The sequence below is a fragment of the Antechinus flavipes genome, chromosome 4 (assembly GCF_016432865.1).
Source record: "Antechinus flavipes isolate AdamAnt ecotype Samford, QLD, Australia chromosome 4, AdamAnt_v2, whole genome shotgun sequence".
Classification (NCBI taxonomy): Eukaryota; Metazoa; Chordata; class Mammalia; order Dasyuromorphia; family Dasyuridae; genus Antechinus; species Antechinus flavipes.
The window spans coordinates 190,213,177-190,241,156 of NC_067401.1; the positions used below are offsets into that span (position 1 = coordinate 190,213,177).

At 44.4% G+C, this 27,980-nt stretch overlaps 2 protein-coding genes across 4 annotated transcripts; both read right to left on the reverse strand.

Moving 5' to 3' along the window:
* Nucleotides 1-271: 271 nt before the first annotated feature.
* On the reverse strand, nucleotides 272-21,041 carry EHMT2 (euchromatic histone lysine methyltransferase 2). Of its 3 annotated transcripts, XM_051996240.1 has the most exons (28): nucleotides 20,204-21,041; nucleotides 19,489-19,558; nucleotides 19,008-19,226; nucleotides 18,634-18,899; nucleotides 18,448-18,532; nucleotides 18,110-18,177; nucleotides 15,557-15,712; nucleotides 15,112-15,240; nucleotides 14,895-15,009; nucleotides 14,679-14,780; nucleotides 14,272-14,420; nucleotides 13,825-13,968; nucleotides 13,418-13,653; nucleotides 12,869-13,051; nucleotides 12,605-12,687; nucleotides 12,390-12,496; nucleotides 11,381-11,503; nucleotides 10,916-11,017; nucleotides 10,238-10,342; nucleotides 9,757-9,911; nucleotides 9,428-9,595; nucleotides 9,192-9,336; nucleotides 8,817-8,894; nucleotides 8,351-8,466; nucleotides 7,820-7,906; nucleotides 2,067-2,145; nucleotides 1,719-1,894; nucleotides 272-957 (listed from the first exon to the last, which is right to left on the reverse strand). In XM_051996240.1, the coding sequence occupies exons 1-28, from the start codon at nucleotides 20,483-20,485 to the stop codon at nucleotides 777-779; spliced, it is 3,909 nt and encodes a 1,302-aa protein (XP_051852200.1). In that variant the 5' UTR covers nucleotides 20,486-21,041; the 3' UTR covers nucleotides 272-776. The 3 variants fall into 3 exon arrangements, with proteins under 3 accessions (XP_051852200.1, XP_051852201.1, XP_051852202.1); XM_051996241.1 differs by lacking the exons at nucleotides 18,448-18,532; nucleotides 18,634-18,899 and having other exon boundaries at nucleotides 20,204-20,266; XM_051996242.1 differs by lacking the exons at nucleotides 12,390-12,496; nucleotides 12,605-12,687; nucleotides 12,869-13,051; nucleotides 13,418-13,653; nucleotides 20,204-21,041.
* A 912-nt stretch (nucleotides 21,042-21,953) lies between these two features.
* ZBTB12 (zinc finger and BTB domain containing 12) lies at nucleotides 21,954-25,510 on the reverse strand. The gene is made up of 2 exons (XM_051996251.1): nucleotides 25,005-25,510; nucleotides 21,954-24,478 (listed from the first exon to the last, which is right to left on the reverse strand). The coding sequence occupies exon 2, from the start codon at nucleotides 24,450-24,452 to the stop codon at nucleotides 23,019-23,021; it is 1,434 nt and encodes a 477-aa protein (XP_051852211.1). The 5' UTR covers nucleotides 24,453-24,478; nucleotides 25,005-25,510; the 3' UTR covers nucleotides 21,954-23,018.
* Between the last annotated feature and the right edge of the window lie 2,470 nt (nucleotides 25,511-27,980).

Here is a 27,980-nt window from a genome sequence, read left to right on the forward strand (position 1 = left end):
TACAATTCTTTTCCAGTAAGAGGTTTGGATAATTTTATCTCACAGAATAAAGGTCACTTTCTTTCCCAAAGGAGTCTAAGTCTAATATCTTGGTATACCCAACTCATTTTTCTCGGGCTCACTAGCTATTTCTTTTTATTCTCCAATTTCTAAGTTTCTGCCATAGCTGATACCTGTGATTTCTCCTCCTTTTTCAAGACAATGCTACTTGGACTCCTATTCCCTAATATTCCCTTGCACCCCACCCCACCCCCACTAAGACTAAGACAGCTTACAACCAAACCAAAATATTTATTGAGGGGAAAAAAGCCAGGGCATGGGGTGGTGGTCAAGTGATATGGGGGAGGAAGCAATGTTTACAGTGGGAAAGCAGATTGCCCTGTACTTTCTGGAGTGGGGTCAAGCTGCTGCTTGTTCAGATCCCCAAAGACGCCTTTTCTTTACTCCAATTCCAAATTCAGGTACATGTGTGAGATGGATATCTGATGAGTGTGTCTCTCTCTGATTGGGAGTGGGTAATAATACAAAGGTGGTCATCTTTGTCCCAAAGTGGGGAATTGAGTATGGGAATCAATCATTATGGCAGAAGAGAACACCATCTCTTCCAATCCAACTCTTGGTGATAAAAGCATACCAGTTTTAAATCAGGTGACATGTATTAAAAGGAATGGCTTGGGACAGTGTGGGCAGGAAAAAGGCAGCTAGCTCTGAGGGATGAGAACAATTTCCAGAAGAAACTTTATGGGGAAGCCCCCCAGAAGTCACTGGATCTGGGATCAGGAACTGAGGGAGGGTAAGGACCCAAGGTCAGCAATCAGTTCTGGGTGGGGGTCCAGGCGGGCCAGGCGGCTCTGCTCCAAGGCGATGGCTTCAGCTGAGTGCTTGCATTTTTCAGAGCCACATTGACAGGTGAAATACTTGCTTTTAATGTCCCAGAACCGGTCACCATAGTCAAACCTGCCAGTAAAGTCAGGGGAACTTGGGATCCAGACCTCAAAAACCTTCCCAGGCTTTTGGTCTGCCCACCTACCAACCCCAGAAACTTTCACCTCAGCTTTCATTCTCTTCAATCACTTTTTAGGGACTCAATCTCTGGCCAATTACTCCCAAGACTCATGTTAAACCCTACCAAGATTGGAGAGAGAAATAAACAAACCTTTAGGGGACAAGGAGTGGGGTATAAAAGCTTACTTTTTGCCAGAGTACCTGGGGGAATTCTCCAAGGACCAGGAAAGAGGACACTAGGATCATAGGATCCCACAATTTAGAGTTCAAAAAGACCTTAGAAATAATTTAGTTCCAGGGCTTCTTAAATTGTTTTGTGTCATGGGCAACTTTGGCCAATAGAAGCATATTATTACTGTTGTTGCCTACGTTCATAATTGAAAGAGATGCTAAATTTCAGTTATAGGGTAAGTGAAAATAAAGATATAATTCTCCCCCCCACCATTCAAGTTCATCTGTCCATAGACCCCACTGGTTTAAAAATCCTGATCTAGCCCCAATTTCTCATTTTAAAGCTGGGTGTGACAACTTTTCCAAAGTCACACAAGTAGACTGGTGACAGTTTATTTTTAGATTCAGATGCTACCCTTGAAACCCAGGCCTTTTGTTTTCCCTCCCTCATTACTACTCTAAGGACTCCACCTGGATGCCTTATTAAAGCTCCAGATGACCCCCTTCCAGAAAACATAAGGAACCCCTTGCAGCCCCCTCACCCTAGTTCCTCGCCCGTTCGGATGTCTCGAGAACTGAAGAAGGCGATTCGGGGAAACCTGAGGTCTTGGTGAAGCATGAAGACTCGAACAGGGATGATGTTAGGGTCACACAAATGATTGATAAAACGGCTGATGTTGCCATAATACCGAGCATCAATGCAGTACACCTCTCCATCCTGGAGAAAATATGAATCGGTTACCTCCCCTACCTCGCCACCTTACTGGACTAAGTCCCAATCTCAACATAGTTATAATGCTTTATCAATTCTTGCTGATTCAACTCAAGATTTAAGGGAGTTACTGAAGAAGAAATAGGTTAAGTCCTCCGCCTCATCCCAACATACTCACTTTATTATCCAAGTCAAAGAGGTAAGAGTCATCTTCCCGGACATCTGCCTCAGCATCTGAGATCAGTTCCCCAACATACCTAATCCAGCAGGGAGAAGAGAGGAGTTCTGAGAGGGATACAGAGGAGTCTAGGGGGTCCCCATATACTACACTCTCTAATCCTCACTACCTAAGCTTTTGTGACCTATTCTTCCCCTATCCCTTTCTATTTCTGCCTCTACTCCAAATCTGTCACCCCTCTCTACCACCCCATCTTCCTTCCTTGTAACAGTGCAGATATTAAGTACTATTGGGAGTCTAGAAGAGATCATTATGGGATGTTACAATAGGGGATAATTAAGTTAAGCTTTTTGGTTAATATTGGATAGGTACAAGTGAAGGAGAGAATTTCAGGTAGGGTAAATGTCATAAGCTATGGCATACTTATAGCACAAGCAGACTTATCTTATATCCATCTTCTTTCCATTCATTCCCATTACCATCCCCCTACTTACCAGTCAGTCAGTAAGCATTTATTAAATGCCTCCTATGTGCCAAGTATTGTGCTGGGTATATGAAGAAAGGTAAAAAAATAAACTAACCAGACTAGACTTACTACATACAGCCTAGCTTATTAAAGCCTCTATTCTGTCTTCCAGTCTATCTTTCATATTCCTGCCAAAATATTTATTACAAGCAGATCTGATCAAAAGCTTTCAAGGCCCCTCACTGCCTTGAAACTAGTGAAGTTTAAATTTCTTGTTTGGCATTCGATGAGTATAAATAAATGTTTATTTACTTTAGAATGTAAAGCTCGCTGTAGGAATAAGGTTTGCTTTCTTCTTCATAGATGTATCCCTAGAATCTCATAGGTTAATGAATTGCATGACTGATCAAAGTCCTTCACAATTTGGTATCGCCCCCTACAACCCCTCTACCTTATCCCTTATCTTATATTAGCCCCTCCCCCATTCTTCCATGTTCCAATCAAAAAGGAATGTTCTCCTTCCACCAAAAGACTGCCTACTTAAATTTTTTTTTGACTGGACCTATGATTTCATGGGAGTAGGAAACCTTTTCAGCATCTCCTCTGCTTCTTATTATGGTCTTAATAGAGCTGCCTAGAGGCACCGAGAGCTTCAGTGAGTTCCTTGAAGTTATAAGACAAGGATGTGTCAAAGGTGACATTTGAATCCTGGCCAGCTCTTTTGACCAAATGATATGGATGAGCTTTAAGTCTTTCATTCTTTATTTGAAATTTTATTTTCTCAGTTTACATTCTCCCTTTCATTAGGGGGACCAAAAGACATAAAAGCAAAAGCTCTGTAAACAAATAGTTATACTCAAACAAAATAAATTCTCAAACTAGTCATATTCAAAACTGTTTTCATTTTGCATCTTGAGTCTATTATTACCTGTTATTTATGTATCCTTTCAACTTAAATGCTAACCTCCTCCATGAAATCTTCCTTGCTTTTCCTAGTCAGTAACTCTACACAACACTTATAATGCACTTCCTCTATAACACTGTGAATTAGAATTCTGTGTTTATGCTCTATCTCCCTGCTAGACTTAGGATTCATGTATCCTATCTCCCTCAATGCTTACCTAGCATAGTGCTTGGACACAGGAGGTGTGTAACTGATGTTAACTGAATTTGTTATTTAACTGAGCAGAAAAATAACAAGCAATTATTGGGGTAGGAGTTTAAATACATTAAGTATAGACTAAAGTAGCCCTGAATGCCAAATTAGTCGAATAGTTTCTGAATACTTTTGAGCAAGAATATAATAAATGTTAACAGTGATGTTTGAAGAGGTTGTTGGCTGAATAGATTAATGGAATTAGACCAGTTGAATATTTAGAATGGATTTGAATGGAAAAGAAACTGAAGGAAGAGAAATCAGGAAGGTGGGGTAATAGTCTATGATTGAGCTATGTAAAAGCTGGAGATAGCTGATGGCAGCAGAAATAGAAAAAATATGGATGTAAGAGATATAACAATTTGCAGGGCAGAGAGACTGGTGAATGATAGGCAAGAAAGAAGGCAAAGATGAGTGGGTCTTGGGGTCTTGGCAACTAAAAGGTCGTTTTTAGAGAGAAAGATGAAGAGTTTGGTATTGATGAATATGAAGTGCTGTTGGAACATCAAGGTGAAAACTTCCAGCAGAAAACTGAAGATGTACTGAAAATATAGATTTGGGAGATGACAATAGAGGCTATGAGAGCTGATGAGGTCTCAAGGTCTGAAGGGTAGAAGAAAAGGGGAAAAAAGATATAAATATATATAGTTAGAAGGGTAAGACATGAAGCCTAAGGACTAAGCTCTGAGGAAATAACCACATTTCAGGGTTAGGATAAGGAAGATGATGAAGAGTGGTATCGGAAGGATTAGGAGATGATGTCATGACAGCCAATGGAAGAAAATATTGAATAGAATGAGTGTACAATAGTGTCAAGTGCTTGGGAGAGGGCAAAGATTAAAGGGGAAAAGTTGCAGTGGATAGAGCACTGGATTTAGAGTCAAGATATGAGTTCAAATCAAGCTTCTTACATGTACTACATATATTACAGTGGGCAAGTCAGTTAACCCTGATTGCCTTGGGGACAAAAAAGATGAAGAGGGATGAAGACTTATTAAAAGGTCAGTTGATGTGGTGATAAGATTATCAGTGATCTTGTGAGAATGGTTTTGGTGAATGGGGGCGGGGAGAGTAAAGAGGGAATAAAGCCAAGATGATGGAATAGAAGGAAGTAAATTAACTGAGCTCCTATTACAACTCCAACAAATCTATTAAAATTCACCAACTCAAATCCTGATGGAGAAATCTAGAAAAAGTCAGAGGGAGTCCACTGTTTGGCTCAGGTTGGCATAGGGAGAAAGAGAAATTTGCAGATACTAGGAATTGGGTCACTGCAGGGGTATCTGCTACCCATAGAAAACTCCAGTGCCCAGGGACAGGCTGCACACTGCCACAAAAGATCCTGTAACAAGGAGAATTACCAACAGACAGCTTTGTTGGATCAGCCCAGATCTTCTAGAGGTGTGGCAGAGCCCAACCCTCACATTAAATCCAAAATCAGGAAGTGGGCTGGAAGAATGAACAAAAACAAAAAAATAATTCCACCACAAAGAGCTATTATGGTGGAAGAGATGAAGCAAAAATTTTTTTTAAATTAAAAATATTTTTATAAATTGGATGAAAATGCTGAGGAAAACATTAGAAAAAGAAGCAATAGCTATGGAAAAAAGAATTAGAAAAAAAATGATCATAGTTTGAAATAAGTATAAAACATCTCCCAAACATCAAACTCCCTCAAAATTTTAACTGGCCAAACAGAAGCCAATGACTTCATGAGGCAATGAGAAATATTAAAACAGTCAAAAGATTATTTTTTTTTAAAAGGAAGAAAATGCAAAGTATTTTATAGCAAATAAAAACAACTGAATCTAGAAAATAGATAAAAAAAAAACACTGAAGAATCCCTAGACTATTTTTGAACACTATGACCAAAAAAAGGGCCTAAATATCCTCTATCTTAAAACTGTGTATATTTTTTAGAACCAAAGGACAAAATGGAAATAGGAAGAATCCATCAGTCATCTGTGAAAAGAATGCCCAAAATGAAAACTGTTGGGAACATTCCGAGTCAAAGAAAAAATACTGGAAGCAGTCAGAAGAAAAGAATTCAAAACGCTGAGGAGCCATAGTCAGAATCACACATGATTTAGAAGCCTCTACTCTACCATAGCAAACTTGGAATATAATATTCCAGAAAGAAAGGGTAAAGATAGGGATTTATAGCCAAGAGTAACTTACCCAGAAAAATGAGGAAATCCTACAGGAGAAAGAAAAATAGGACTTTTAATGAAATAGATTTCCAAGCATTCCTGATGAAAAAATACTAGAGCTGCAGAGAAACTCATTAGTTCAAACATAAAAGAGTAAAGAGAAGCATAAAAAATGTATACAGGAATGAACAATGATAAAGGACTAAACAAAGATAAACTGCTCACATTCAAATATAAGGAGACATACATGTATCCTCTCTGAATCTTATCAGAGAGTACAACCAGACAAGGCTTAGGAATGATTAGGGAAAATTATCTCACATAATCGGAGTACACAGATATCTATACATACAAGGGGAGGGAGGGAGGAGGGAAGGAGGAGATGGTTGTCACTTGACTTTTACTGTCATCAGAACTGAAAGCTGAAGAGAAAAATTCCATTTTGTTCAACAGGAAAATAGGAGGGATGGGGCAATTAGGAGGAATGTAGATTAAAGTGGGGATGAATCCTAAGCACAACAGTCCATAAGGATATTTATAATTCTTTTTGAGGTGGGAAAGAATGGGAATATTAGGGAATGCCCACAAATTAAGGAATAGCTGAACCAATCTGATGTATAAATGTGAAGCTAAACTATTGTGTGAATTCTTTAGCATTATAACCAACCAGGATGCTATAGGACTAATGAGGAAACATGCTTTCTATCTCTTGATACAGAGCTGAATTACTCAGAATGCAGAGAGTAATATTTTTTTTTTGGCCACGGCCACAATGTCTAAGATTATTTTGAGTAATTATGTAACATTTTGTTTTTCTCATGTTCTCAATGGGGAGAAGGGAAGTTGAGGTGGGGAAGTAAGAAGGTGGATCTTAGCTGGCTAAAATAATTTTTTTTAAAATAGAAAAACAGGGCAGTAACTTGAAAGTGCTATTCAAATATTTTGAAAAAGGGAAGGGGAGGGGAAGAATCAAAACAGACATAGTAGACACTAAAGAAAGAGCATGACTGAAGTGTCAAGGTCCAGAAAGGATCAGTTAAAGATAAGGGAACATTAGATAAGATTGGGGATAATAGGATAGGATCATGAGTTTAGATAGACAAAACTTGGAAAGGAGGAAAAAAACCTCTTTTTTTTGGCAAGGCAATTGGAGTTAAATGACTTGCCCAGGGTCACACAGCTAAGCATTAAATGTCTGAAGTCATATTTGAACTTGGTTCTTTCTGACTCCAGTGCAGGTGCTCCATCTTGCTGCCCCTAAGACAACTTCTTTTGAGCTGAACAAGGGTAAGTGATGAGATACTCTAAAGTTAGGAAGATGAGGCGCTGGATGATTTTGATTTTCTTATTAAAGCACTTGGTGAAATTGTCTGTTCAGAGAAAGAGGGGGCTGGAGTTTGAAAGAACACATGGGAAAAGACTTGTAAAAACAGCACAAAGCATACTAAGAAATTAAAAGTAGGTGAGATGTTTACAAGAAGACATAAACATTCAGGAGCAGAGCCTCTAGTTCAAATTCTACTCCTTTCCTTCTTTATTATTTTTGTTACTGTGACCAAGTCACTCTGAGCTAGTTTCTATATCTGTGCAAGGAGGGGGTTGTATTAGATGACCCTTAAAGGCCACTTTTACCTCTATCCAAAACTATGATCCAAGCTTACTTTTGTCTAAGCATGTGATTTAACTGGTATGGGAAAGATTTTTGTGAAAATTTTGTCCACCAATGCAGGTCAACAACTACTTGGTAATTTAGTCTTCTAAATGATGCCTGAGGATGCTGAGAAGTTTAAGTGATTCATTCAGGTCACAAAGTTAGTATGTGTCCAGGAGTAGAACTTGAACCCAGGCCATCCTGATCCAATTCTGGCCTTGTACCAACACATCCGATTGCCTCTCCTTTTTACTGCAACAAAAAGTCCCAGTCCTTGCCCTCTGCAAACCCTTCCAATGCTCCCCTGTAGGCAAACAACAGCAGACTCACTCGCAGATGAAAGTTCCCTGGGGAATGGTCTGTAATGCACGGACACCCCAGCCCATCTTGGCAGTACGATAAAGCTGTAGCCGAACCCTGGAGGATTAGAAAAAGGGAGAAGAGATGGGAGTATTCTTACAGGGGTGGACGGAATGATATCCAGGAAAAAGACAGAAAGATTTAGAACTACAATGGATCTCAGAGTACCTTCTTTCAAGATGAGGAAAACAAAGGGTCCAGAAAAATAAAGTATCTTGTTCAAAGTTATTCAGAAACAAATCCCACTTGGAAGTGAGACTTGATTCTAGATCCTCTGAATTACCCAAATCTAGTATTGTTTCAAGTATGTCTCTCAAAGGTACCTCCCAGGAAGAAAAATATAGACATGTCAGTATCAACTAGGGAAGGGGAAGAATCAGGCAAAAGGTGCCCCCCTCTACCCACACTTCCCCGAAGAAAATGGGCTAAAATTGTTCTATGGAATTAAGGATGCTTGGGTCCCCAAGAGTCTGGAAAAAGTGGAAGGCAAAGCGTTCTTACTTGATACCACTCTGTACTACTCGATTCTTGCAGTTTCTCCAGCAAGCACAAGCCTGGTTACATTCAAAGATCAGTGGGGGCTCAATCTTATTAAATTCCTGAAGAAGACGTCCATCCTGGCTCCAGAAGAAAAAGGGAGAAGTGGGAAGAGACAATGGTACTGTGAGAGACTACTTCCCAAATCCCCCCTTCTTTCATCTTATCTTATGAAAAGAGGCTAGTTGAGAGAGAAGGAGAGTATGTGCATACTGGAAGGAGGACAAATACTGGGCCATTTGAAGGTTATTTGCACATACTAACACAAATGATAGTCACTTTCTTGGCACTTTCCCAACATATGTTCTCTGTTGCCCTTGGTTTGGGATCAGAGGACAGAGGAGAGAAAAACATCATGGATGTTTCCAATCTTTCCTGTGACATGAGGGTTTGTTTAGGGGAAAATGAGGGGCTTGGGAGGCTCACTCACCTTGTCATACCAGCACCTTATACTCAGTTGGCCACAGAGACAGTTGGAGCTTGAGCAGTCATCCACGCAGGTGCAGTGCTAGGGGTGAGGACATTGGGGTCTTATCCTTTAAGACCAATATCCTTGTATCCTGCCCTCCCAACCTCCAGAATGGTTCCCCTCCATGACTCAGAACCCTCATTCCATCAGATATCATTAGGATTTTTTTTCTACATGGGATGGGAACAATACTTTGAGCAGAGCTATTAGGGTGGAGTTGGCAATGGGCTAAGAGGATGTGCTCTGACATTATGGGAGACAAATAACGAAACTAGCTAAGGATTTCTGAAGTGGTTGAATTAAGATATCAATGGCCAATTTTTCCACTCCATTTACCTGCAAGTGTGTGATGTTTCGGTCAATATTCATAGTTGATGTTTCGCAGTTCTCAGAGATGTATTTGTAGTCTTCTGGACAAGGTTCCCCATCCACTCCATTGACACAGGGGATTGGCACATTCTCATAACCCCGAGCTACATCTCTAGGGGGAAGAAAAATATGGCTGAAGGGATGAGATCCCCAGACTCTTTGTGGGGGCAATTTAATGTAGAAGGGATTCTGGGAGTCTTCACCTGCAAATGATCTTTTCTGTCCGCAGTACTCGGTTACCCACACCAAGGCGAAGCTTTCGGTTTAGCTGCAGGGCCACCCAGACATCTGAGCGTTCAGGGGTCAGGTCCCATGCTGTATCTCCTTCTTTGTTCCGTAACTCTGGATCAGCACCTCTGGACAAGAAAAGCCTGAAAGGGTAGAACAAGGAAAGCAATAAAGAAAATGTGCTGGAGGAGCCATTGACAGAAGCAGAAGAAAGATACTGATCCAAAGATTTTATAAAAGAAGGATGGACAGAAGATTAGAGAAATGAAAGAACTGCAGACTTTGGGGTGTGGGAGTTGCTCACAGCACACAGTCGTGGTAGCTCTCTCGAGCAGCAATATGCAAGGGTGTGTCTCCATGATAGTTGACGGCATGGAGGTCACAACGGGCATTTAGCAGGACCTCGGCAATGGCAGCACTGCCTGTGAAGGACGCCCAGTGCAAACAAATATTCTCTTCCTAAGGGAAAGAGAAAGAAACAGAAGCTGGGTCAGGATATATGGTCTCCAAGTCTCAGTTAAAGTTAAAAAAAAAAAAAAAAAGACCAATCACATACTACACACTAGGGAAATTGCAAAAATTTAAATGACATGGTTCCCACTATCATGTTTGTGGGGTTTATGCTGTAGTACAGAGCTATGATATGGATAAGAGTAAAAAATGATATGTAACAGCATATTAACACATCAGAGAGGTAACAAAATGAAGAAACGTGAGGTATTCAAGGATTCTAAAGTATCACTCTACCTTCTTCCATCCCTGGGTACCCACATGTTGTCTCTTACATTGTCAGTAAGGGTGACATCTGCTCCTCGGGTCAGTAGCATTCGAATGACTTCAATGTGTTTATGTTCAGCTGCCCAAATGATGGGTGTCCATCCCCCGTTATCCTGAAAGGAGTAAAAGGAAGTGGTTGAGTGTTGGAGCCCACAGTCAGGTCTTCTCCTGTAGCTAGATCTAGTTAAGATGTGAAGCATGAGTTTCCTCTTCCCTCCACCTTAGAGATAGATATTGAAGGAGAAACCAAAAAATACAAATAAGGAGGGAAAAATATGGAGAGAAGAGCAAGAAAGATATATAGGAGATGGCAGTTGGAAAGGGAGTAATATAGAAGGGGAAAGAAAGACTATAGGAGAATAGCAAATACAAAAAGCAATGTAAGAAAGAAAAATATATGGTTTGGAGGTGGGGCTTAGGCAATAAATGGCACCAAAGGAGAGATGGTGATAGGCAGAGGTAGAGAACAAGTCACCACCATGCAGGAAGAAGGTACAGGAAGAAACAAAGAAGAGAAGTAAAAATCAGTGGGAAAAAAAAAAGCATACACAAAAAAAGTCAAGGGGAGAGGTAGAGACTGAAGACACAGAACAACTAAAAGACAAAAGATGAATGGTAGTGGGGGTGTGGTGGTGTAAATGGGGTTTGGGCAACAGAGGCAAGGGGGAGAACCATTGGCCACTGACCTGAGCATTTACATCCACTTGGCCAGTACTGAGCAGCAGGCTCACCATCTCCAGGTTGCCAATCTTAGCTGCATGATGAAGACAAGTAGAGCCATCTTCCTCCTGAGCAAACAAGGTGCAAACAACCTTTAATACCCCAAGCAATGGTGTTTAACTGTTTTTTTTTTTTTTTTGGGGGGGGGAGGGCAAACAGGAGGAAGGGGAGACATGAATCCCCTTTAGCAGTCCAGTGAAATCTATGAACTGCTCAGAATAATGTTTTTAGCTATTTGAAGGAAATGTTAAATTTCAGTTAGGGGCTACTAAAAATAAAAATGCAAATTTTTTTTCTCATCTAAGTTTACATGGTTCTCGTCCTCAAGGGGCATACCATAGTTACCTCCTGCCCTTTGTCTTTCACCTTAACTTATCAGTTTGCCACCCCTCCTCATTTCTCCACACAGACTCCAAGACTGCTGCCCCCACCTTGCTATAAACACAACCTCCTCGCTGCACCATGTATCGGGCGGCCTCTACGTGGTTGTTGGCCACAGCCTCCATCAGAGGGGTCCGCTGCAGCTTATCCACAGCATTAATATTTGCTCCAGCCTGGCAGGTAGGGAAAAGGGTTAGTCAGTCAGTCAACAATCCTCTAATGAGCAATAGTTATATACTAGGCCCTGGCACATAATTAATAATGACGAAAATACTGTTCCTTCTTGAAGGAGCTTCTATTCTAATGGGTCAAGATGACATGCATAAGGTAAGTGAAAAAATATCTCAGGGAGAAGGAATTAACATCTGGAGAGACCAGGAAAGGAATCCCATAAAAGGGAGTTGAGCTGAGTCTTAAAGGAAGCCAGGGAAACTAAGAGGTGGAAATGAGGAGGCAGAGTACTCTGCAGTCAGTGCAAAGTTATGGAATGAGTTGGAGCATGTAAAGATTAGCACATAAAATAGTGTAGCTAGATCATATAGCAGGTGGGATGGAGTACAGTGTAAGAAAGAAAAGAGACAGGACTGGGAAATGACTTTAAAGTGAAAGAGAGGACCTTATAATGACATAGGCTCAGAAAGATCACTTTGGAAGCTTAATGGAGAATAGATCGTAGTGAGGAGAGATTTGAGACAGGAAGATCAAGAAGAAGACTATTGCAATAGTCCAGGTAAGAGGTAGTGAAGGCCTGAACTGAGATGGTGGTTGTGTGAGTGGTGAGAAGGGGATGTACATAAGAGATATTGTTTAGGTCAAAATGATAATGTAGAAATTTATGTTTCTGTGTGTCTGTGTGTAGGAGTATCTGAGAGAGTGAGGACCAGAATAGGGAAGGGGGCAGGAAAATGAAGGATGAGAATTGAGATTGTCAAATAAGGGTGTGGACCTTCCTCAGTGACTACAATGAAGGGCAGAAAGTGGAAAAACAGGCCCCGGAACCTAAATTCTGGGGTCAAGGAGAAGGGACCACCAGACTCTGAAGGCCTGGCCTACTCTTACCTGGAGGAGCACATGGCAGATCTCAACAGAGCCTTTTTGTGCAGCTGCATGCAGGGGTGTACGCTTGCTCTGTTGGTCACTTTGGAAGTTGGGGTCCAGGTTGTCCACTATAAGGGTGGGGGAAGGAATGTCATTTACAGAGAGACTGAGGAAGAGGCTATAGGACAGGGATAGATGGACAGAAAAGAGAACCCTGGGATGGAGTGAACACTCACAGAGCATCAGAACGACCTTCTGCAATTCCCCCTGCTTTACAGACAGGTACAATTGACGCGGATGGAAGCGAAGTTTCTTCCTTCTGTCAGGGAGTGAAGGAGGGAGAAAGAAGATGGACTCAACACCCTGATGCCTCATCAGATACCTCCTCCTTCACAGACCATGCCTTTTCTTATACTTATGTATGAGTCTATTGAAAAAAGATCCATTTTCTTTCAGAGATCCAGCTATCTGTGTGCCCTCCAGCCATTAATCTCTCTCACCGCTCAGATTCCTGGATGACCAGTGCCTTTTCCAGGGCTTCTCGGCCTGGCCCAGCCCCTAGACCTACAGCTGAGAGGATATTGCCATTGGGCAATGCCAAGGAAGGGCCTGAGCTGTCGATGGTATCAGCCAGTGGGTCGCAGAGGGGGCGCCTTGGTTCTCCATGACCCCGCATCCTAGCACTGGGGAAACAAAAGAGGTGTGGGGAGAAGAGCTCTTGTATCTTGGGAAGAGAAAAAAGACTAGGGAAAGGGAAAAGACTCTCATATTCCAGGAAAAGGATAAAAAGGAAGGAAGGATGAAAAGAAAGGTAGAGAGAAAAGAAAGTAAGAATGGAAAGGGGAAAGAGGGCAAGATGGACAGAAGAAATGACACAGAAGGGGAGAGAGCACAGAAAGGTAAAGGAAGATACGAAAGGTCAAAGGAAGGGAATTTGGAAAGAATAAGAGACTGTGAGTTAAGAGATAAGTAGAAATGAAAGTGAAAGATAATAGGTGAAGAGCCTACAAAGGGAAAGTACTCTTTTTTTTTCTGGAGGGGAGGGGTACCTGGGCTGGGAAGTGTCGGCCCGTCCAGGGGCATCCTGGGCAGGGGGTGGGGGGACAGGAGCAGCAGTGCCAGGAGGTGGGGCCACCCCATCACTCCAGGCAATTGTCACCTCCTGGGCCTCAGAAGCGTCTTCCCCACAGTGGGGGCAGAAAACCATCCCATTCAGCTGGGACACGCAGGCTTTGTGGAAGCGATGGGCCACTCGGAAATCAGGGTGACACTCCAAGAATGTGCCCTTGTTGGGGGGGGGATTGGGGGCAATGGTATTAGGACCCAAGTATATGACCCAGCTTCATGGTTCCCTCCAACTCCTCCCTCCCCATGAAGGTCTGGTTGTTGGCCCAGCAACCTTTCTCCCCTACCCGATCCTGGGGATTTGCATAGCCCTACCAATATCCCTCCTCACCGCTGTGCAAAAATAGCCACAGCCTGGGCAGCAGTGATGCTTGACCATCCGGGCTCGATGTGTCTCACAGAGGACCATCAGAGCTACTCTGCTCGAAGGCCTCATTGTTTCCCGCTTTTGAATTCCTGCACTGCAGCCCGACAGCTGGGAGGACAGGGTATTAGGGTATTAGTAGAGGAGCCACAGAAGAAAGGAAAACAGGGAATGGTAAGGCAGAGAAGTGGGTAAGACAGGGTGAGGATCCCATCATCTCCCTGTTTGTTACTCTTTCCCTGTTCCCTGTCCCCCCCTTCCAAGCCCACCCATACTCTATACCCTTTAATCCTTGACATCCACCAAACCTTATGGTCAGAAGAAACCTCAAGGGTCCAACTCATACTAGATATCTGATGTCATTCTCCCCTCCTCCACCCCAGTTCTCCTGTATTCTCTGAATCCAGATCCTACCTCTCCATCCATGCTCTCTGTGGCCATGCATTTGTGACCAGCCCTTTCGCTGATCCGATCAATTTTTGGAGCTTCCATGCGGCAGCTGCATAGGGGTAACTCCTCAAACCCCCGCTCTGTTTCCAGGGATGATGTGTCATTTGACACCCCTTGGGGCCAGGGGATGCAGAAAGAGGAAAGTCATAGGGAAACTCAAACACTACTTCTTCCCACCAAGTCTTGGTCTTTCAAATTAGGACCAATGACCCTTTCCTTTTTCTCCCCATCCCTTCTAATAACAAACCCCCTTCTGCCACCACTAGTTATGCTGGGATTACTAATCTCCTCCCATAAGTGAGTTGTTATTCTTATCTTTAGCTCATCCCACCCAAGGCTCCCTGAGTCAGTTTCCTCATTTTCCCAATTACCAGCATGATTGGGAGAAAGGTTTCCCTCGTTGGGTAGCTCCAGAGACCCTAGAGGCACTTCTATATACTCACTGGGGCCAGAGGGACCAACACCATTCACCCCTAATAAAGAGCAAGAGATGAAAAGTTGGGGGGAAACTGAGGCTGGGATGTAAGGAGCGCAAGGATCTGGACATCTGTTACCCTAAGGGACAGGAACTTAATCTGGATTATTACCCCGTTGTTCCTTGGCACGTGGTGTTTCCCGCTTTCGACGTTTTCTGTTAGGTTTTACCCAAGGACTGTCTTTCCGCCATTTCTTTTTGGCTTTTCGTCGACCACTAGAACCACTCTGATGAGGGAGAAAGAATCAGAACGTGGGTATATATGTAGGCTTATCTTTTCTGTTCCCAAGCCTAGACTTCTTTTATAGATCCAGATATGAGACCCTTACTCGATCAGACTGATTGCCAGACTCATCATCTTCTTCCTCTTCTTCCTCCTCTTCCTCCTCCTCCTCCTCTTCTTCTTCTTCCTCTTCCTCTTCTTCACTCAATTGCTCTGCTAAGACCTCTGCCTCAGACTAGAAAGGGAAAAGAAGTAGGGGTTATGGAAGAGTAATCCTCAGAACACAAGTCTTGTCTATAGGTTTTAAGGATGTGTGTGTAAACCTTCATGGCAGTTTTGTACAGTAAAATCATGAAAATATTCCTGATAGGAAAGTATGAAGTGAACAAAAGAAGGTCAACAGAGAAAAGATTAGGCACAATGTGTCAGGAGACTACTGAGAAGTGGGACATAGTCTCTCTAAAGGCTTTAAAGCTAGAGAGGCATCATAAAAGCTGATAAGAAGCTAGTGGTAGGGAAGTTATCTCACCCCAGACCTAGTTGCTCCTTACCTTACTGTCTGAGTCAATTCGCTCATCCACAGAGTATGAATCATAGTATAAACTGAAGCCTTCTCCTACATCTGTATCCCAGTCCTCCATGGCCTCTTGGTTTTCCTTCTCTAGGGTCATGTCCTCAGTTCCCCCAGCAGAATCCAGCTCTTCCAACTGGAAAATAAAAAGTTTCCCTTTCATAAAGATGTTCTGATCCCATTAGTTAAGTGTTCTTTCCCTCATTTCACAATCTGAGAATTAAACTTTGTTGAGATAACGTTCTCTTATCAACTCTTATCTTATGGATATGGATATAGATATGGGTGTGTGTGTGTGTGTATACACATGTACATGTCTCCTCCAAATAGAATATAAATTCCTTTAATGTAGGAATTTTAATTTTTTGTATTCTCAGAATCTAGCATAGTGCCTGGAATATAGTAAATGCTTGTTAATTAGTTGGCAAACACACACACACACACACACACACACACACACACACACACACACACACTCTCTCTCACTCTCTCTCTTCCCTCCCCTCTCCTCCCCTCCCCCCAGCAGTGTGAGAGGGAGGGAACCAGCATTTGGGAAAAGCAGAAAAGGTAAAGATGGTGATTAAGTTACATCTTGAAGTTCTACAGGGTAGAATCAAGGAAATTAATTACAAAGCAAACAAGGAGAGTGGAGTGCCAAGTGTGAAGAACAAAGAAGAGGCCTGTTTGTATCATAGAATGCAGAAAAGGAATGTCATTGCACATTACTGAAGGCAGCTTAGGGCTAGGTTATGAAGAACTTTAAAAGCTAAAAAGAGTATTTTATCCTAGAGGCAATAGGGAACCCTAAGAGTTTATTGAGTAGGGGAGTGACATCCTTCATAGCCCTTTTACTACTCTCTTCTTCACTCCTGTCTCACTGGATGAAAACAAGTTAACTCTTCTTGCTCAAGTGATTCTATTCCATTCTGTCTCATCCAACAGATTGTTCTTTCTATCACCTGTATTCTTTCACTTCAATCTTTGCCTGACTACTGGGTCTTTCCCTACTAAGAAACATATCCTTGTCTCTCCTATCCCTCATTTGATCTTTCTATCCCCATCATTTTCCTCTATGGCTAAATTCCTTAAAAAGGTCACCTATAATAGGTTCTTCCTCTTTCTCTCCTCTCTGTCTTCTTAATCACTCAAATTCCAGCATATAATCTTATCATTCTACAGAAACTAAAGTTACTTATGATTTCTTAGTGAATGGCCTTGTCTCCATCCTCATTCTTCTTGATCTCTCTGCAGCTTCTGACATTGCTGACCATTCTCTCCTCAATACTCTATTCTTTTCAGTTTTCAGGACACCCGATTTTCCTGATTCTCATCCTACTATCAAGATCCTCTTCCATATCACTCTCTCAGGTGTCCTTCATGGTTTTGTCCTGGCCCCCTTCTCTCTCTATACTATTTCACTTGATGATCTAATTAGCTCCCAAGGATTTCATTATCATCTCTATGACAACCTCATTTTCAAATCTACCAATCTTGCCTCAATCTCTCTCCCGACCTCCAATCTCACATTTCCAACTGTCTTTCAGATTTAACTGGATGTTAAGTAAATATCTTAAATTCAATATGTCCAAAATGGAACTCATTACATCTTCCCAAAACCACACCTCCCCACTATTCCCTTTTCCTGTTAGTGTAGAAAGCAATATCATCCTTCCAGTCCCTCAAGCTCATAACCTACAAGCCATCTAGGACTGCTCACCATATTCAATCTGTTGCTAAAGCCTGTCAATTTCATCTTTGCGACAACATATACACACACACACACACACACACACACACACACACATATCCCTTCTCTGATACTGTCATCATGATGACATGAAAATTTCATGTCTAAATGATTACACAAAAGCCTTAAATCTCTTCCCACACCAATCAATCCCCTAGTCACTAAAGTGATTTTCCTAATGTGTAGATCTGATCATGTCATCCCCTTAATCAACTCTAGTGGTTTCTTATGCCTCCAGGTTCAAATACAAAATGTTTTGTTTGACATCCAAAGCCCTTCATACCTTAAAGTATAAATCTTATACCCTACTCTGAAACACATAGCCTTTGATCTAGTGACACTGACTTCAGCTCTATTCGATGAACAATATACTCTTATTTCTGGGCATTTTCTCTGGCTATCCCTGAGGCCAACAATTCTTTTCCTTCTCTGATCTAATGACCTCCTTAAGTTTTCTTTAAGTACCAACTAAAATTCCTACTTTTATTGGAAGTATTTCCCAACCCCTCTTAATTCAAATGCCCTCTCCCGTTAATTATTTCCTTTTTGTGCTGTACATACCTCGCTTTGTATATATCTATATGAATGTTGTCTCCCTCATTAGATTATAAGCTCCTTGAAGTAGGTCTCTCAATTGTCTCGTCAGCAAATCCCTTCTCTAAGAAACTAAAATAGTCTATATCCAGACCTCTCTCCTTTTCCAGAATGTTTTCCTCTCAAAGAAACTGTCATTCAGTTCTCAGTTCCCTTATTTCCCCCTTGGTCCTTTTTCTACTGCAGTCTTACCAAGCCATGGGGTCCTCTCTTGTGGGGGCCTCCACTTCCCAAGTCCATTTTCCTCCTTTTGGCAATGTCTGGAAGTAAAGAGAGCAAGCTTTTTTGTTTTCTTTCTTTTTTTTTAAGTTAAAAAAGAAAAAAAAACTAAAATAAAACAAAGCATTGTCATGTGCCCAGCAGAATATCAGGGAGGATTCAAAATATATAATAATAAATTGCCAGTTCATGTAGGGAAAATTATATCTGTGAGTATCCATCTTTACTTAAAATTTTTCAAAGTTAACCCAATGTTAGTTGTTCTAATGGTGTGAGTAACAAAGCTAAGACTCTATGGTTGAAGGATATACCTGTTCCCATATCCCCCATTGAGTGAAGATCATCACTCATTCGAAAATGCTGAACTTCAGGGGGGCGTTTCTCAGGGACTGGAGGCTGGGGAACATATAGAAAGGAAGATAAGATTCCCCTTTCCCCCCAGCTCCCTTTCCTTATTACAAAAGATATTTCTTCCCTTCTCTGCATAAACCCTTTACCTGTCCATTCCCTGGTTTGGACATGGTTTTTCGAGCTCGGTGGACCTTGGGCTTCCCTTCAGGGCTGGTGGGGATAGGGGTGGAGGTAGGTACAGGCTCAGGCCCAGCTCCAGCCCCTTGTGCCCCAGGCATGCTTAAAAGCCGCATGGCTAAACTCTGGACTGAGGGAGGTGATTTCCCAGCTCCTGTCATGGTAATCTTTGCCCGGCTTGGACAGGCGCTGCCCCCTTTGCTGGGGGATGAGGGAAAGGACTTAGTGGCATGGCCTGGACAACATGGTTGGAAGAGAAGAGAAGGGAAAACAGTATGACCTGAGAGCCCAGTTCTCCCTGCTCCTTTAATTCTCCAGTCTCAAGCCCTCTCAACCTTCTTACCTAATAATATCCTATTACTGTGGATGCCCTCATCTCCCTCTGGACTCTCTGGCTCATCACCAATGAGGGGTGTGGACCCCACTGGAGTGTCAGCCCCCTCATCTCCTACAGTCACTGTGACTGAGGCAGGAGATGAGGGACCAGTGGGTTCCACAGACTCTGGATGATCCTGGGATGGGGTCTCCTCTCCAGGACACTTATCTCCTGAGGAGCTAAGACCTAGGAAAAAAGAAAGGCAGGGGAGTAAGGAGGGGAATCATGATTAATACCAAAATCTCCCCCTTTTCTTCCCTCCCCCCCATTCCCTCCAGGAAGTAAAGAGGAAAGGAATCTGAGGGCAAGGATAACTCACCTTTCTGCTAAGTAAATGGAAAGAATCCCTTCCAGATAGGAAAAAGAGACTACTGGAAACAAGACTACTTTCTCAATAAAGAACAGGGGGCTGGGGAAGCAGATATTCTTGTATACATTGCAGACTTACCTCTTTCTGCAGTTCCCCGGGGTTCTTTCTCCAGCAGCAGCGCCCCCCCCATCTCACCAGGGGCCTCCCCCTGCGAGGGGAGACAAGGGGTAGGGGAACTAGTCAACCTGACTGGGGGCAAAGAAGCCCAGCACGCCTGGGTCCGGGCGGAAGAGAGCAGGCTTCGCCCCCTCCCCCGGCCCCGATGGGTTGTTCCTCGCCCTCTCCCTCGATTCCCAGGAAGTGGCCCTCGACCTCTACCCCGGGCCCGAAGGGACCCTCTTCCCCTCGGTAGCCCCCGCATCCCGGGAGCAGAAAGGAGGGGAGGGGGCGTGGCCAATGAGCCCCGGCCCCGCCTCCTCCTCCCGGGTGCACGAGACGCTCCCCCTTTGTCCCCGGAGCCGCGGGGGCCCCGTGCGACACCCCCCCCAATGCTGATTCCCCCCCAGCTTGGCGGCCTGCCCCGCGCACCCCGTGCGCGCGCCCCTGGAACTCCGGCCCCAGCCGCCCATTCGGGGGTGGCCAGCGGCTGCACGCGCACCTCTGTGTTCGCTTCCCCCGCCTCCCATCCCCTGGTCCCCTCCCCGGCCCCCGGCGCTGGCCCCTTGGCTTCTTGCAAGCCCGGCTCGGGCCCCCCGGCCCCGTTGCACCCCCGGAGCATTGCACGAGTGCGCGCTTCCCCCGGGCGCGCGCGCGGGCGGGCATGCACCCGCCTCCCCCCCCTCCCCTTCCGCACCTCGGCGGCCGCCGCCGCTGCTGCTGCAGCTCCCGCCGCCGCCGCCATAGCCGCTCGCGCGGGGGGCCCAGGAGGCGCGCGGCCGCTCGGGTCACGTGGGTCGGGGGGGATGGGGGAGTAGTGGAAGGAGGGAGGAGAAAGAGAACCCTTAAAGGAGCCATGGCCTATTCTACTGCCATTTTCCCGGGTTAGGATCCCAGAGTGGTGCGCAGGCTCCCGGAGCAGGGATTGGCGAGAACGCCTCGGAGACCACTTCGAGCAGGCTTCCCTGGCCTTCACCATGGGGAGGGGCAACCGCGGGCGCTCCGGCCCGGATTAAGGGCAGGGGCAGCCGCTCAGGTGTGAATTTATTGCCCGATAACCCCGAAGCCGCGGTTCCTCAAATCCGGGCGTCCCGGGAAGGGACAGGACAGTGCCTTGCTTCTGGTTTCGGTCCTGGCTGGAGCAGGAGAGAAGCCTTTGCCCCTGGAGATGGGGATAGGAGTGCTCCCAGACGCTCCTCCCCTTTAACTAGGGCTTTTACTCCCGTCTCTTATTGTGATTACTAGAACTTAAAGACCACTTCAATCACGCCCAGGCGGCCACTGGTCCCTCCAAGAACTTAATAGAATCACAACTTCGCTAATGACATCACGACCAGAAGAAACGCAGACGCCGATTTCTCAGCTCGGATGGCCCCGTCCATTCGTCTGCACTGCAGCTCTCGAACCCGGAGGACTCTACGGCTCCGGGTCCTGTGGGTTGGGATTAGGCAGCTGGGGCCTTCTCCAAGGCCTCCTGGGAGATGTAGTTTGTACTGGCTGAGAACGGCCTCTATAAAGTTTTCTTCCAATCCACAAACTCAAAGTAGTTATCAGAGACCATTTTAGTCTGAGGTGTTATCAATCTTTTTTGGGGGGTGTTATGGACAATCCTTCTTTGGCAGTCGGGTTAGGCTTATGGATCCTTTCTCAGAAAAATTTTGAAATTTCATAATTGAAGGAAAAACAGTTTGAGCTTTAGTGGAAAAAAATTTTTTTCCCCTATTCAAGATCATCCCTAATCTAGCACCAGACTCAGATATGATTTGCCAGAGCTAGTGACAAAAACCCCAGATATGAAAAGTACTTATAATTTGTTGACACAAGTTTACATGGTCTTTGTTCTCATGGTGAGAGGGAGACCAGAACACTGTAGAGGCACAATTGTCTTTGCTGGAAAATTATTTCACCCTGTCTTTGTGTGGATTCCCCCTCTCCATGACCTATTTTTTGACATTATTTAAAGATGCTCACAAGAATTTTGGGGAAAGCTCAGGCAAGTCGATACTCCCCTCCCCACCATTTTGTGTCCTCCCTAAATCTATTTCTAAAGAATTGCTTTCTTTAGTGAACTTTTGGAGCTCCTTCTAGCCCCTCCCCCTAACTCCTCCCAGTTTGGAGAATTCAACTTTTCAAGGCATTCTTTTCATTGGATTCTTGTGGCCTCCTTTACCTTTTGATCTAGTCTGTTCTTCAAGGGATTATTTTTTTCAGTTATTTTTCTGTGTCTCCTTTACCAAGTTGTTGTTTTTCATGTTTTTCTTGCATTACCCTAATTTCTCTTCCCAATTTTTCTATTCTACCTCTACTTCTTTTACTTAACTCTATGCTAAATTGTGTGTATGTGTATGAAACAGAAGCTGGAGGGCCAATGTACTCTCAGAGATGAAGTGTTGGCTGAAAATACTAAGGAAGGAAAGGAAAGGCTCAGACTCATTGATAACAAAATATAAAGAAAAAACCCTTTTTTTTATTTTGTGGGAAATAAAAGCAGAAACAGACCTCAGATTCCAGAAAACTCTTGAAAAATGTTTCCTTAAAAAATAATACCCATCTCTATCACACCCTCCTTTTCCCTCCCCTTTTGCTTCCCTCCCTCCCTCTTCCCAACCCAAGAGCCCTTTACTAGGTATATTCCTCTTTCCCCCACATCCTCTACCCAATCCTTACTAACTTCATTTTCCTCCTTTCTTCTATTCATCTTCCCTTTTCATTTTTTGACACATTTGTCACTTTTTGCCTCTTGAAACAAAAGCCCATCCTGTCCCTTTTCCATCCCCCTCCCCAGTATGCAAAAAACAAACAAAAAACCCCCACCTCTACCCTTTCTCCTTGGGATTTGATAACCTTCTCCTCATAACAGTTGCTCTCCCAAGAATTTAAGAGGTTTCCCCTGCTCTATTCTCAACCAAGGAAAGGTGTAGCTTTGGTAAGATTCCCTCCCAATTCCCACCCGTTTTACCCCAACTGAATTGTCTTAACAGTTGCTCTCCCAAGAATTTAAGAGGTTTCCCCTGCTCTATTCCCACCCAGGACAGGTGTAGCTTTGGTAAGATTCCCTCCCAATTCCCACCCGCCCTACCCCAACTGAATTGTCTTCTCTATAGCTTTCTTAGTCTATAATAAAACCATCTTCTATATTCCCTCTTTTACTACTTACATTATGAACAATATCCTCAAGCTGGTAATTTACTTCTTCCAGAAAAGAGTCTTCCCTCTTTCCTGGGCCCTTTTATTATAGAATACAGGAATCTTTTCTTTCCTCATCATCCCAAGGAAAGGTTTGTTAATCCCCCTAGCAATGTCTAACCTCTTCTTATTCCCTTAGGAAGACCTAAGTAGTTGTTTTTTTTGTAATGTCTCAGCCTTCAACCCCAGGTTTCTCCTGGAAACAGAAAAGCCCTTTTCCTCCTTCATACTTCCACCCCTTAGGGAGAGAGGCTCTTTCACCACCCCTTTTTATCAGCAATCTCCTGACTTCACCTGATACCCTTCCCTAGTTGTCCCTCCTTCAGCTAGTGAAGTAGAGCATTGAGCTCTGACACACTAGCATCAAGGACATTCTCTGCTGTGGTCTTTCCATGCTGCTCCTTAAGGTGGCGTCGAATGGCGGGTTTATGGGCAAATCGCACATCACAGTAAGAACAACGGTAGGGCCTAGCCCCAGAATGAAGATTGAGATGGTCGTGTAGGGTAGACTTCTGAGTGAAGCATTTGCCACAAATACCACAGGAGTGTGATTTGACACCTCGGTGGACATTCATGTGACGGTTGAGGTTGCTGCTATGGTTGAACTGCTTCCCACATCGAGGGCACATAAAGATGAAGTGCTGGGCTCTCATGTGGAACACAAGTTTTTCCACACCTTGAAACACTTCTGGGCATTTGGTACACTTGATGTTCTTCAGTGGGTTTCCCACTGGGGAGGCCCCTGGTATGGGGCTCCTCATGCCCCCATAACTCCCACTAACTCCACTGCTCCGGGACATAGTGGCTGCTGCTAGGGCTTCATCTCCCAGTCCAAGAGTAATGCCCTCCCCTACTTGACCTCCAGGAAACAGCAACAGACCTTCCCCTTCTGTGTCTTCTGTGAGGCTGTAGCAGGCCTTCACCACCCCCTGGGGGGCTGTGCTTTCATCAGGGGCATCAATTGTTTCTCCAACTTCATTGATAAGAAGTCCACTACTCCCTCCAAGACCAAGACCCCCTCCAAGGCTAAGGTTCCCCCCAAGACCAAGGCTCCCTCCAAGACCAAGGCTCCCTCCAATGCCTCCCGGGGGTTTAAGCCTCTGTGCCACTTCCAATGCTGATTCCACCTTGACAATACAGATATCTGACACATCCTCTTCTTCATCTTCTTCCTCTTCCTCTGCTTTTAGCTCAAGGTCCTCATCTAGGGGGAATTCTAGCTTCACTGGTCGGAGAAGAGACGGTGGAGGAGGTGGCGGTGGAGGTTTGGGAGCTGGCTTTGGGGTTCGAGCGGGTGGAAGGAGTGACTTGGTGGAGCTGAGCCCAGTCAATCCAATCCCTCCACTTACTCCATCCTCTTTTAGGCCAATCTTGGGTTCAATGAATTGGCTCAGGGCATTTCTACATTTTTCTACTACATGCTCCATTTGCAGATAGGAGGCAGCAGTCAGATAGTTGACAATGTCACGGACGGCAAACTCCAGAGCCCCAGTATAGCAGGAGAGGAGGAGGTCTGCCACTATTCTGGCACTGTGCATTAGCGAGACCTGTAGCTCTGAACTGGGATTGAGAAGAAACTGGTCACGAAGAAATGGGGAGCAGGCCGCCAAGATTACCTTGTGGCCACGGAACTTGAGGCTGTCGGCCACGATGGTGACATCGCAAAAGCGCTCTTCTGCCCGGAGTTGGTTCATGTTTCGAAGGGTGGCAGCCTCGTGCCCTGGGAGCTGGAATCGCAAGACTTCTACTCCAGATGCCATGGTACTGGATGTGCTGGGAGAATTCCCTGTGTTTGGTGGAGGATGAATTTGGATGACAGTCCTTCATCTCTTCCCCCAGCCCCAGCCATTTCCTTTCCCCTCCTCCATCTCTCCCCCAGGGCAAAGTCTTTCAGTCTCCAGGACCCTCTCCATCCCGTACACATAGTTTTTACTACTTCCCATCGCAGGGAGAGGGGAGGGAAGGCAAGAACCCACGAGGGGCGGGGTCCCATACTTTCTTCCCAAACCATCCCGCCCACGAAGTAGGGGGCCAGAGCAAGGGGAGGGGCGTAAATGTGCCCGCGTGGTGTGGGTGTGTGGGGAGAGGCTGGGGTTCAGGGTTCCCTAGTCTGGGGCGCGCTCGCGTCTTTCCCCGCCCCCCCAGGCACGTTTACACGCGCCGTTCCTGGTTTCCCCCCTCCCGTACGCGCCGCACACGCCCCCTCCCAACCTAACACCTCACACCCTTGTCCCCCAAGCCTCGGGGCCCAATTGCTCCGCGGAACTAGTCCCCCTGAATCCCTTGACCTCATCGGCACGCGCGCCTCTCACCTAGATCTGTTCCACGCGCAGTTTTTTTTCTTTAATTCTCCCACCCCCCCTTGGGGGCCGGCGGCAGCCACCACGCACTGGCAGGTCTGACTGACGCGCAGGCGCAGGAACGTGCGCGCCCGTGCGCGCGGTTTGCAGCGCGACTCCGGCTCCGCGTGGGCGAGCTAGGGAGGGTCGCGCTGGGCTGTCTGGACCCAGAGCGCGCAGCTTTGCTCCCCTCCTCCCTTCCCCCCCCAGCCCGGCGGCAGCTGCTCCGGGAGGTAGCTAGAGGGAAAAAAGCGTGTGTGTTGTGTAAAATTAAAGGGGTAAGATACTACCCTTTCCTCCGCACTTTTTTCCTTCTATTCCCCACTCAGTTAAAGGGGCCAGGAGTACTAGTCTTCTCCCCTTTGGCCAGTAATTGTCCGCCGGAGCGGAAATACGTCCATCCTTCCTCCTCCCTCCCCTTGGCTCTCTTACGCCTGCACTTCTCTTCGGCTCTCTCCGGTCGCCTCCCCGCCCTCTGGAATTGATCTTCGCATGCGTGCTCGATTCGCGTTCTGGGTAGTTGAGAGCTTGTACTGGAAAGTGGGGTTTCGCATCTTCTGATGCCTGCGCTCTCCGGAGAAAGCAGCCATCTCGGGATCCAGTCCCATGGAGTTGGGAGAGTGGTGTTCAACTGCAGTAAAAAAAAAAAAAAAAGTGTCAAAAGTCCTTGTGCGAGGCAGTGTGCTAGGAACTGAACAAACACAAAAGGGAACCGAATTCATAAAATTTGCCCCCAGTGGGCTACGTGGGAGCAGATACATCCTTCAAGCAAATGTTGTTTCGTTCTCACCTAGACCATTAGGGCACTGCAATTAACATAGATACGGGACAGGGTGGCGATACACCCGGGCGCATCTATACTGATAACTCAAGCTATTTAAAAAGGACAGAACTTATATTGAGACAATCAGGAAATATTATTTTGGGGAGTTGGTGTCTAAGCTGAGTCTTGAAGACTTGTGTGGATAAAAAAGGGTTAAATGTAAGAGGCATCTCGTGGCTCAGTAGATAGACCCCTGAGTCTGGAGTCAAGAAGACCAGAGTTCTAATCCAGCCTTAGACATACTAGCCGTGTGATCCTGGGCAAGTCAGCTAACTTCTGAAGGCTGCCAAAGTAGATTTACTGGAGAAGGAAGATGGTAAACCACTCTAGTATCTTTGTCAGAAAAACCCCCAATTGGAGTTGCAAAGATGCAGACACGACTGAACAATAGCAAAAATATTTGATTATATGCCTATTTTCTGGGGCCTGGTACAGTAAAGTATAAAAGCTACAAATGCAAAAGACGCGGTCACTGCCCTCAAGGAGCTTATTTTCTAACGGGGTAAGAAATCTGGAGCGGCCAAAGAAAGGAATTTTAATCTAGTGAGTCACACTGCTTATTGGGCACCCTTCCCAGAATCCTCTGTAGCATTGATTTGCTTATTCTTCTCCGTGCCTTTGGAAATTTTGTAAATTTATAAACAATTAGGGAGTGCAGGTTGCCCAAGCATAACGTAGTATTTTAGGGTGGACTAATCACCTAGGACTGAAGTTGAACTAGACTGATCCCAAAACTGAAAGCCCAAGGAAATGAAGTGACTTGCCCAAAGTCAGCAGAAGTGAGGCTATACTACCTTATTTTTTTTCAAATAAAATTTTATTGACATATTTTGTTTTTACATCAACTATATATCATATCCCTCCCAGAGAGACTTTTTTTAAACAAAAAAAGAATAGTTCAGTAAAATTAAACAACACATAAAAAAACCCCATGAATTTGAATTTAAAGAATTTGAGTTTAAACCTTGGCTCTCTTGATTCGTGTGGAATCTTGGATAAGTCACTTTAGTATACTGAACCTCAATTTGGAAAATGAGGGGGTTTCTAGATTTCTTTTTTTTTAGAAATAAATTTTATTGTTTCTTCATTACCTAAATGGTTACATTACCTATATCCCTCCTTTCCCCCCATATAACAAATAATGTGTTTTAAAATGGAAACTTGAGAGCCAATGTCAATATGAAATATGGTTTGGGAACAGCTAGATATAATAGATGAATTTCAATTCATTAATCAGGACTTCTTTGCCCCAGTGAACGTATTTCTCTCCATTTTCCCAAGACAGCTTGGTAATTGAGGAAGAAGTTGGGGGAGCAATGTCAGGTGAGAAAAGGTTGGGGAAAAGGCAGAGTATATCCATTTGTCCAGAATGGAAAGATAGAAGGAAACTAGGGATTCATTAACACTTAAATAGCATTTTTACATATATAATTTATTTGAATTTCGAAATAGCCCCATCTATAGGGTAAGTACTATAATTATTCTCCTTTTGCAGATGTGGAAAGATGAAGTCCTGAGTAACTAGGAGTGATTGGCAGAAAAAGATGGAAATATTGATGGAATTGCTCCCTGAGGCAGACAGCGAGGAGCACTGATGGGCATGAGTTATCCCACTCTCTATGAAGGTCATCAGAAATCAGTTATATCAAACTCCTGAGGTTAAATTTCCCTTATAAATATGTCTATGGCTCACACTATCTTTGCTGAACCCTTTTGGATCAGTCTGCCAATACACTGCCTCATAGTGGCTTTCCCCTCCCTTTCTCCCCTCCCCCATGCCATGTGGTAACTCTCTTCTCATCTGCTACCATACCTTTATTCTTTCTCCTTCTAGCTAACTAATTTTGGGAGAATGCTGAAGACCTTTATAGATTTATCCTTTCAGTTAAGGACATACTCCTACCTCATGGGATGTTCCCTTTTTCCTGTTTAATTGTGATTTCCATTAGGAAGCTTGTCCTTTCCATCATTAATTGTTAAAACCCCTTTCCTTGCTAACTATATGCTCTCCCAACTCTATTTTATATTTACCACTCCTGGTGTCTATTGTCTCTTAATTTTTCTGTAACATCTTCTAAATAAATCTACCTTTTTGCCAAAGAGAAAGGTAATTGTGAATTCTTCAC